Consider the following 12115-nt stretch of genomic DNA (forward strand, 5'->3'; position numbering starts at 1 on the left):
GATGCATTATGCTGAGCAACTAGCCTGGAGGTGTGGATATCCTTAATGAATATGGACACGCCTCCGCCTTTAGTGTTTTGGTCCAGGTTAGGTGGCCGAAAGGTGTGGTATGAATTATAGCCTGGTAATGCAGGGGAGCTCTCTGGAGCCTTGAACCAGGTCTCTGTCACTGTACAGATGTCGATGTTCTCCATTTTAAGGAGTGCCTCGAGTAAGTGCATTCTGAGGTCTAGACTTCTAGCATTGAGTAGTATTACCCTCAGATTTTGCTTGTTTGTACCTGTTACGGTGGTGAATTTGTCATTTGAACCTTGCCTACAAAAGGCACTATGGGGTGGCAAGAGCCTTAGCCAGTATCAGGAATCCCAAGGGTGACAAGTGCAGGCCATCTCTGGCAAAGCATTGTGGTTTGTCGATCATGTCATCCCAGGCAGACAGATACTGGATACCGTTAGAATGACACCAAAAGCTTAGCTAATTGCTGAAGTCAATCATTTTGTCCTTGTACTGTGGTATCATTCTGGGTGTTGGCAGGATGCTACTCATGGCTTGGGTCATACCTGCCTGGGCTACAAAATCGGACAGCCCCTCCATGTCTCTTTTCATGTAGTCCAGGGAGGTAGGGAAAAACACAGACTCAAACAAACCCTACAAACCAAACTTAACCCTAACCCAACTCAAAAGGTTAACAAAGGGTAGAGGAAGGATTATAAGGCAAATCAGCAAAAATCTCACTAAATTCCACAAAGACTACAAAAATCCACAATGGAGCTTGCAATTGCACTGCAATACCTAAAGGTGGCAAATGAGACTTGGGTAGATAGGAGAGAGCAGGCTATTGGTTTTCTGGCAAATCACTGAGAATTGAAGTAAAAAAAAATAATGCTGCACATTTGAGTCTCAGACGTTATACACTTCAAAAAATTCATGCTAACATAAAACCTGCTATTCTGTCTACTTTCTGTATTTATGAGAGCAATATTTAAAAAAACTGCCCTTGTTTTTGGCCTGTTTTTCCCTCCATTATTTACAGCTTTATCTAGATTTCTTACTCTAAGAGGTTGAGGGGTCTGGCAGTGTGTGAGTACTACCACCAAGACCATTAGTAAGCAATTATATTGCACAATTTTAAATGCTGAACTGTTCCCTGGTATTTTTGTGTCTTAATTTTATTCCAAATCCTCCTCTAAATGACATATCCTCAGGTAAAATACTGACACCGATGTTTGCATGTTTTACAGAGCAGAGAAACAAGTCAAAGTAATGTTTGTTAGTAAAAGTGGAACGTTCTTGGTATTAAAGATCAAATGCAGATTTAGCTCTCAGAATATGCATACAAACAATAAGAAAATATGTACTAGCTTTAATATATTCTATAAATTCTATAAACATCACAGACTTCCATTATTAACTACACAAATATTTTACCGTGAGATTATCACATCATGAAAGGTGTGTACTATTATTTCCTAGATGGAATGTCAAACATCATGGTCTTGGTTGCTCTGAGGCAAGAAATAACCTGCACAGAAGAGAAGTCCTTTTCCCCCATTTTTACAATTTAGCAATAAGTACTTAACATTAAAGAGCTCACCATCTCGTCTCATTCTTTCAGATTCGCTGCCATCTTGGTTGAGAATGTGCAGAATGTCCATGACAGACAATAGAATTTTTGACTGAAATATTTTCTTTTGATCGTTTGTTGCACTATCTGGTGATGCCTGCAAAATACAGCATATTGTTTAAGATACTAATAAACAGCTTTGTTAATTTATCATTTATGACATAGCCAATCATACAAGTACATAAATAAAAACAAACCATATTGACATATTTTTAATTGCAAACATTATACATCACTTATTATCTTTCCAGTCATTGCCAGTCAAACATTACATAGCTCATTCAAATCCTGCCTCCCTTTAAACCTCATTCCTCCTCGAAAACATTGTTCTGCATGTATTGTTCTCAAAATTTTCACTTTTTTCTGTGCAATTCGCTCCTACACTTTTCTAAACATCACATTTCCAGTTGTCTCATTTCTGTTACTGTATTCATTGCTTCTGGTACTGTTGGCTTAGACTTTGATTTCCATTTTCTAGTCATTACTTTTTTGGCAGCCACCATAATTAGACTAAACAAGGCCCTACTATGTCTAGGCAAGTCAAACTCTGTATCATAGCTCAAAAATAATTTCCTTATTTACATCAATTTGCTCAACAAGTATTTCTGATAGAGTAGTCTACAGGGAATTTTTAAAATCTGCCAACTTGTTAAACTCCAAAAAATATATTCCCAATTACCTCTTTCTTCCCCTTCACATCTCTAACATTTACATTACATTCTTTGGTGTCTACTTTGGGTATAATGATACCTATGCAAACACTTCCAAGCAAATATCCAAAATCTTCTAGGCTTTTTTGCATACTTCAGAGTCATACATATATCTTCCCATTGATTCTTTGTGAATTGCTTATCCAATCTCTCTTCCCAATCCTTTCTAACCTCCTCTGACTGATCCTTATAGTTTTCATGCAAAATATATTTTATGTGCCCTACTAATTATCCTTTTTTAACAGCAGCTTCTGTTCTAGATTCTACTAAAAACTCTATCAGTGTTGGTCTTTCACTTAAAATCCCCTATTTCTTTCTCTTTGCCTATACTCTGATATCAATCTTTGATAGGGAAGGCAATCTCTAACCTGCAGTACAAATAAATTCTTGGCCTCTTCCCAATCGATTACCTTTCCGTCTCTAATTATCTGGTGCCAATACCTTGGTTCCTTTGCCAGTTTTCTCCAGTAAATTCCAGCCCCCTCTTGCCTACTGTAAAATACTCTTATGTGAAAGCATTAGTCATGATACCATTCTTCTTTCAGTCAGCTAGCAAATTTTACCTTCATTCCAATAGTTATTTAACTTGTTTAATGAATTTAAAAAGACAGAATAACATGGCTATTTATTCACAGTGGTAGAGGGATGAAATCCTAAAAGTTAAACAGTTACTACTTGCATAAAAAATGCTAACACTGAATGTTAACTTCAATGATAGCAGACTTTAGCAATAGTGTTTTAGGATGTGGGCTATCCAAAATATGGAACTATAAAAAGGCAAAACAGAAACAAAAAAGCAGTAAACCTTGATTGCAACAGAAATTATTTGGCAAACAGTAGCAGGGGTTTAGAAAAAATACCTGTGGTCATTAACTGAGCAAATTTTAGCGGTTGCAGAATACGTGATCACAGAAAATGCGATTCAGAGTCAGGTTTAGTTGCAATGAGGAAGACCTCAATATCAGCTAATTTGCATATATATGAATCATTAGCAATTACCACCAGTGCTAAACAGCACTTTTTGGAAGTAATTACTACTGGCGAACCATGCAATGCTTTGGCACAGGCACCCCCATCATTCACACTCTCACTCACATGCAGACATTCCTACAGACACACTCACAGACATCCCCAAACACACATACACAGACAATGGCAATCACCCTGACACCTTCCGTAATCCTGATCTCACTCACGAACACACAATCCCATTGATCTATAACATACATGTGCATCCATACACATGCACGCATGTATGCGCACACACACACACACACACACACATAGAGTAATGACAGCATTCATAACTAAGCAGACATGCCCAACACACTCATAACTCTCAACTGTTCCTGATTTTATAGAATGTCCCCAGATTTGGCACTTATTTTTGTACTGCCCCTAATTGACTTCATGTTGTGGTAAATCACTGAAAATTGCAGTCAGTCAATAATGTAGAACATTAGAGATTCATAATTTTTAATGTTCAAAACATGCATCATAATGCACATGTTCTTTTATTAACTTTTTTAACAACTTTACTAAATTATCACTTAAGACAAAGGAAAACATACATTAATATAAAAGAAAACAAACCATATTAACATGTTCCAGGTTTCATACATTATACATCACATTCTTTTTTATAAGTATCATCAGTCCAACACTACATAAATTGCTCAAGTCCTGCTTTCCCTTACACTTCATTCTTCCTCCAGAGTATTATCTGCATGTGTTGTTCCCAAAATTACCATTTATTTCTATGCAATTTGCTTCTTCCCTCGTGTAAAGATCTGACTTCCAGTTCTTTTATCTCTGTTACAATATTCAGTACTTCAAATGCAGTTGGTTTAGACTCTGATTACCATTTTTCTGGTGATTCCTTTGTGGCAGCCACCAGAATTAAACTTAATTTACTATGTCTAGGCAACTGAGATCCTGTGTCCCAGCTCAAAAAAAACATTTCCTTAGTTATACCCACTTGTTCACCAAATATTTCTGACAGACTACTCTCTAGGGTATTTTTAAAATCTGTCAACTCATTACACTCCCAAAACATATGCTCCCAGTTACCTCTTTCTTCCCCATCATACCTCCAACATTTACTATCTACCCAAGGAAAATTTCTTTGGAGTCTGTCTGGGCTATAAAAATACCTATGCAAACATTTCCAAGCAAAAATCCTAAATCTTCTATACTTCTTTTGCATACTTGGGAGCCACATATATGTTCGCCCAGTGTCCTCTTGTAAACTGCTTATCCAGTCTATCTTCCCAATCTTTTCTAATTCCTCAGACTGATTCCTATAGTTATCATGCAGTATTTTGTATGCCCTACCAATTATCCCTTTTTTTAACAGTAATTTCTGCTCTAGATTCAGCTAAGAACTCTTAACCAGCCCAGGTCATTCCCTTAGGATTTCTTTATCCTTTTCTCTTTGCCTACAATCTGATAGCAATCCCTGGTAGGGAAAGTAGTCTCTAGTCTGCAGTCCAAATGTCTTCTTGGCCTTGTCCCATTCTATTACCTTTCCTTCTCTTGTTATTTGATCCCAATACATTGGTTCCTTTGCCAGTTTTCTCCAGTAAATTCTAGCCTCCTCTTGCCTATTCTCTTACATGCAGTCATCCTTATCAGCAAAAACTCCTTTCTCCATTCTCATGTTGGCTTAATTCTTAGAATACTTTCTCATACTTTATGAATACAATATTCTGTATGGCTATTATTCTCCTTAAGGATCTGCATCCAAAAATCCTGCTCTTTCCTTATTTCCTGAATTTCCCCATTTCATTATCATCCCTTTCCAGTTTGAATTATAACTTTCTGCATGTGTTACACATATAAGCCTTAATTGTGGAGCTGTAAAATATCCTTTCAAATCAGGTAATACTAAACCACCTTGTTCTATTGGAAGGATTAACTTATTCCACTTAACCCTTGCCCTTTCCCCACTCCCTGATAAATTCCTTCAACTCTTCATTATTATCCACAACTTCTCGGGTTGATACAAATATACCTGACCTATATATAAAACTGAAGGGACTGAAAATATTTTCACTGCTTGTATCTTACTATTCATATTCATAAAAAAGTGCTTTCAGTTTTTCAGTTTTTGTATGATCTTTTGTTTAGCCTTTTCCCATGTATCCTTAACTGCCGTAACAGAAGACTTTCAAATCCACCCCGCTAAATACATAACTTTATTGTGTCCCTGTATATATGGGTATTTTTGAACCAATCCATGTGTGGGTACATAATTTATTGCTATAGCCTTTGTTTTGGTACCTATTTAATTACTTATTGGTATAATGGTTAAGATGTTTTCCTTACAGATGCAGGGTTTGATTCTTAAATGGCGTAATTAGCTAGGCTTAAAATGGACCACAAAGGCAGTTAGCCTAGTATTAATCTATGAAACTATGAACCTATTCATTAATTTTATTTTCCAAAAAGACATGAAACTGCCTCAGAATGTTCCACAACACTTAGATGTCCTTTTCCCGGGTTTATTAGGTACAAAATAATATTGTCTGCAAATAAAACAGACTTTGCTTCATTACCAAACCAAGTATATCCTTGAATTTCTGAGTCCCTTATTTTATTTCTTAATGACTCTAAATATTAAGCAAATAAAAACAGGGAAAGAGAACACTCCTGCCTGGTTTCTCTGTTCAGACACAACTTATTAGAGAGGAACCCTCCCACTTTAATTATTGTCTCTGATCCCACATATATATCCTCCTAATTAACTGTATTTTTGTATCAGGGAATGAAAATGCTTCCATTGGCCTACTCATAAAAATCCCAGCTTACTCTGCTAAATGTTTTCTCTGCATCAAGAAACGCTCCAACAGTGGTACTATCTTACATTCTGCTTCCCTCTAGATCATCATTGTTCTATAAATGTTGTCAAATGTTTGCTCCCCACCCCCCTCGACAAAACCAAAATGATCCATAGCTGTCAGGTTTGGAAAAAAAACTTTGCCATTCTTTTAGACAGTACAGAGATACACTCTTTACAAACATAGTTTAAAACTGAAGATTGGTCTTTACTATAATTAGGTAACACAGCCACCTCAGCTTTCTTCCAAAATGTTAGTGCTTCCCTCCTTTTAAAATACTACCAAACAAAACCTTCCAGTTCTTTTCCACTTTCTTCCCTCCTAACTACCAAACTTCAAAGGAATACAATTTGTTCTTGGAGACTTTCCTGCAGATTGATTATATATCTCCATTTTTATCTCATCTCCTCCTATCTTAACTGTTAGTTGCTGATCCTCAGCTGCCTCTAGCTGTACATAATTAAGTCTTCTATAAATATTTCCATTTGTGGTCTTTCTTTATTTCCACATTTCTCTTCTTTATACAAATTTACATAAAATTTCCAAACTATTTCTAATGCCGCTACAGGATTTCTTGTTTTTATTTTTGTCGTAAGCTCCCTAAGTTTGGCAACGACACTTTGTACTTTCTGTTGCATAAATCGCTGCACTAAATATGTTTTTGCTCTAGAGTTACTGCCAAAAAATAGTCAACAGCAATTGTTCTCAACTTGTGCATATTATCCACATATTCCCTTACTTTCTGTTTACTATTCTGCAATTGTTCCTCCTCATGTTCTGTGAGATTTCCCTTATTCTGCAATACTTTAACCTTTGTCAGCCCCTGTACACAATTCCTCTTACTTCTTAACCATAGTTCATTCTTTTTTTACTACTACTCTTCTTTTCAACTCCATTTTCATTTTATCCCACTCACTAAGCTATTCCTTCTGAAGAAATTTCTATCTTCCCTAATAACTCTTTTTCCACTACCCATTCCTTAAATCCCTCTCTTTTCAGCAGGTAGATGGGAAAGCACCAGAATCTCAATTTTTACTTCATTACCATACATATTCATCTTAGTTTTTATCATGGCATGATATGAAATAGTTACTGGATTTGTGGTGAAGCTTTCAATTAAATGCACGTTTCTGTGAAATACAATTTATATCCACAACAGCCCAGTTACTGTTCCCTGGGGAATAATCAGTAAATTCTGCCAAGAGTTCCTACTACTGTATTCATATCTTACATACCTAGTGTTTTCATAAATTTCTTCAGAAAGCTCTCCGCTTTTGTTATATTTTCCTGTCGATGTCCCCCTGATAACATCCTCACTGTTTCAAATCAAGCTCCAGTTCTCACCTATAAATAATATTCCCTGCTGAAAGCTGATTACTTTTCCCAAAACTTTCTTAAGCACCATAATAGCAGTTTTTGGTGGAATACAAATACATGCCAGTACAATCCTCCTACCTTGCCCATAGCCTCTTACTACCACAAATCTACCATTATTGTCTTTCTTCCTCTTCTATCTCTATTGGAGCCCATCTAGCAATCACAGGATCATAGCAGGTTACTAGGCTAATGGCCCTGGGGCCCTTACAAGCCTAGCCAAGAGTTTATCCCCAAAAAGAAACCTCAGTCAGCCCCTGTTGCCCCTGTTAATGAGGGACACAGGTGGAACCCCTGGGACAAATCTGTGGTTTCCCATTCACTCATCAAGGTTGCACTTGAAAAGGGTCAGCGAGATGCTCTGTTTGACATTTATGGGAAGCCTATTCTAAAGAGAGGGCAGCCTCTGGGAGACAAACCTGTCTCTCCAGCAGGCTTTGTTAATGTTGCATATTAGATTCAGGCCTTTTGAGTGGGTAGTGCATGAGGAGTTAGACTTATGGATATGGAGCATCTCTAGTAGGGCAGGGTCCAAGATTGCCTTGTAGGCGAGACACAGATCATCCCTGAACAATCTGTACGATACTGAGTAGAGTGATAGTGACTTCAGCCTGTCTGCAAAGGACAGGTGTTGGCGGCTATGGATTCTCTTTGTGAGGTATTTCAGTGGCCTTTCCAGATGGTGTAGATGTTTGGAGAGGTACATCCCAAACGGGGCGTTATACTCAATTACTGGTCTAATGAGGGGGGAGTATAGAGAGGTAACAATCTCCGTTTTTCTGGATGCAATCCCTTTACTAGTGAGATGAACCAAGTAAAAGGCTTTTCTGACCGCTGCCACTACATGATGGTCAAATGTGAAGTTGTTATCAACCTGAGTGTCCAGGTCTCTCAGCACAGGTTGAGTGCTTAGGGGGTTGCCATTGATGTGGTAATCAGTAGGGATTGTGTTTTTGCCAAATGGTATGATGATACATTTTTTTGCATTTAGCTTGAGGCCATGACTTTGGTACCAGTCATTAGTTGCTGTGAGACCCTCTTGCAGTATTTTCACATCATTTGGGGATTGAATGACAGCACTCAACTGACATTTGTCTACAAACTTGGTCAGCCACAGGCCTTTTGTCTTTGCCTGGACCTCTGAGAAATAGATGCCAAACAGCAGGGGTCCCAGGACAGATTCCTGGGAAACTTCACTAGTGACATGTCTGCCATCGGAGGTGGAGGTGCCTATTTTGCCTCTGAGGGTCATGTCAGTGAGGCAGTTGGCCACCCTCCTGATGAGACAGGAATTTATGCCAAGTTGTTAGCTTTTCAATGATGCCCGAGTGCGGGACAGTGTCAAAGGCCTTGACCAAGTCAAGGTAAGCTGTATCTGCTGACCTTTCCTCATCGAGGGCCTTGGTGACAGTCTCAAAGAAGCCAACCCGGTTCAACAGGCAAGATCTGCCCTTGATGAATCCAAAATGGGTGGGGTCAAGTGCCTGGAGATTGCCTATGTCCTTGTTTATGAGATCCATAATAATACGGTACATGGCTTTACAGATCAGGCGTATTGTTACTGCCCTTTTCCTTTGACCCTGATATTTTGCTGAATATACATTCTGAAATCCTTTCTTTGTCAAATTCACATGCTTACTTCTTTCCAAATGTGTATCTTGCAGCACTGTTACTTGCACTCAGCATTTCTTAATATAATTCACTAGGCCATTTACATTCGAATATACTATGGATAGAACACCATTTAATCACTTATCTTCTTAATTTCAATTACCTCCCTTCAATTCCTTCTTATTTACTTCGTATATGGGTCTATCCCTATTTCAAAAAAACTTCCCTGTTTCTCGTCTTTCTTATTACCAACCCACCACTGTTAATGGTTTAAATGTTAACACAATCTCAGTTGTCAGTTGAGAATTTATTTCAATTATTTTTCTTTTTTATTTTAGTATACTGTAAACTTTGTAATATTTATATATTCTTGTATCATTATTTTTCTCTAAGCAACACAATGATGTTCATATGGAGTTTTCTCCCTGGGGCTCTGCTGAAAAATGGGTCTGCTTGCCCAGTTGGACTTTCCTGGTAAACAAAAGGCAGTAAAATAAATATGTAAACATACTTTTTGTTGTGAAATCAGATAAAAATTAAGACAATATGGGCTGATACAGCACTATTAAAAATGAATTGCATGGAGCATTAGCCATATCAGCATCTCAACAGTACTTCATGTGAAACTGTTAGCTGCACAACCCGCAGTTTATTTTCAAGTCATGATCATTTGTAATTCTTATCAGATGTGTTAAACTGTTAGAAAATAGCCATTACAATGTCAGCACATTGAACTTACAATCACCACTCACATCATTAAAATTCCATTTCAAGGAAATTGACTTGGATTTATACCTAGTACTGCAACTATACAATTCTTTGCCACTGCTATTTCATCATTTAGTTCTCATTCATTAATATTTTTATTGAATGTTGAGAATATTTTATAACTACAATATGATTATAAGAAAACGAAATTGCCATACATACCTCCAGAATTATATCTAAGGGATGTTGCTGTTTCTGAACTGAAAACCGAGATAAGCTATCCATTAGCAGAATGCGGATGAAATCATAAACCTGCTTCCTTGCTGGATGCAACAACTGGGACACAGCAAATTCATCATTACTGCCTTCAGCAACCACTGGACTGTCTACTGATAAAGAGGCACAGCTGGTCTAAGAGATCACAAACAAAACAAAGATATTTACTCCCTATTCACTTCCCAGTACAAAGCAAAACAGAAAAGGTAAAAAGTGTTGTGACAAATTAAAATTAATTAGCCACTAAAACTGCAAAAATCTACAAACAGTAAAAATAGGAGGGCAATGGTCAATGAAACAATCAATAATGCGACAGAAACCTCCTGAGTGTTGACTGGTTAGTCTATGCCTGGAGTTACCTTAACTTATCCTCAAGATATTACGTAGTACTGTTTAAATTAAAACTAAACTTCATTCCTATATAAAGCTGCAATACTGTTGTCTAGGATATAGGTTACAGGACATTAGGAAAACATTTTGAAAATCTGCAGATCGCCTAAATTAAAACTTCTTAGTTGTAGCGAGATGCAACAGCCACTATAAAATATCTGTTAAGATCAGCAGTGAAGCAGAAGTGGTTTTGCCATCACTAAGACACAAAGACACAAGCAAAAAATTAAAAATGGCAAACATTTAAAAATATATCTGCAGTGCAGGGCAAAATGCACATTACAAGCTGATATGTAATCAATTTTGTTGCTGAATTTCTTGACAGAAATGTGTTAAAAGTTAACAATACAAAACAAGGATACTGTTTAGAAGGGTCACTTTGAATGCAATCTATGGTGTATGCAACATACACAGCATGCCAAAAATATCTCAGCCAAATAATTTCAGAATCACATAAATGAATATAACTGCTAACAATGATGCAGCTTTTTTTTTTTAATACATATGTGTATATTACTAGTAATCACTGTTACTTCTCATGGGTAAACCACTCCAATCACTGATAAACTGCTATAACAAACTAGTATACGATACAATAACCAAGGACATAGTCACAAACGAAATGGCTACTGCAGTATCTAACATGTCAGCATACTAAAAGCATAATGCATACATAAAAGACCAGATACAATAGCCAAGGACACAGTCATAAACCAAATGGCTACTGAAGTATCTAACATGTCAGCATATTAAAACATAATGCATGCATAAAAGACCAGCACCAATAAAACTATGTTTCATTATTCGTCTTAAATATGCATGACTCAGATTAGTTAGCAGTAAAATAAATTTTGTGTTAATACTCAAGTATTATATTCAACAGTATTTAGTGGCTGAAGACCAGAAATAAATCAATAACTATACACATTATGGGTTGCAAGGCAAACTTCCTTAAAAAAAAATAAAGGGGCTTCTAGGAAGTATGTTCTGGCGTTCTTACTAATTAAAACAAATTGTAGGGGTGCATACTTTGGTCTATTTATATCCCAAGACAGGCAGTAATATATGTTTTTCTTTGTATGACTCACTGAAAATGGCATATTAATATGCAGACAATACAATCAAAGTTTATAATATCTATAATCTGATAATTCCTATAATGGAAGTAACCTAGTTCCCTGCTCCCGATATGTACAAATATTTTTGACATGACTTATTTCTGCCTAGCTTTTTTATACCTTTTAAAAATATTTTGATCACAATGCCTTGCACATTAATACATAGGTTCACAGGTAAGTACTAAGCTAGTTACCTCTGCAGGTCATTGTAAGCCTAGTCTATTTCCCATTTTGTGCTTGAATTATTTGATTAAAGATGGGCCTTAGCCATCCCATGGTTGATAATTACATATTACCTCTAATGAGAATAACTGGGATCAAATCAAAGATAATTTAAGGTGACTCATGCATGAGATAAAGCATTTAGGAGGTGCCTCTGTTCTTTATTAGTTGCTGTTGAATCTGGGCAACGATGAACTTTGTTTTATGTGGATAGGGAGCCTGTTCCAGAGCAGTGGTATCCTC

At 36.9% G+C, this 12115-nt stretch overlaps 1 protein-coding gene across 1 annotated transcript in view; it reads right to left on the bottom strand.

The window, feature by feature from the left end:
• Positions 1-12115, bottom strand: part of WDFY4 (WDFY family member 4) — a 4454583-nt gene that overhangs the window by 2560329 nt on the left and 1882139 nt on the right. Inside the window, exons 30-31 of the mRNA XM_044055648.1 lie at positions 10089-10277; positions 1595-1721 (exon numbers count right to left, since the gene is read on the bottom strand). Coding sequence (XP_043911583.1) covers positions 1595-1721; positions 10089-10277 — 316 coding nt within the window. The remainder of the gene's footprint in view (positions 1-1594; positions 1722-10088; positions 10278-12115) is intronic.

This window comes from Protopterus annectens, chromosome 14.part0, assembly GCF_019279795.1.
Source record: "Protopterus annectens isolate FY-2018-M chromosome 14.part0, PAN1.0, whole genome shotgun sequence".
Classification (NCBI taxonomy): domain Eukaryota; kingdom Metazoa; phylum Chordata; order Ceratodontiformes; family Protopteridae; genus Protopterus; species Protopterus annectens.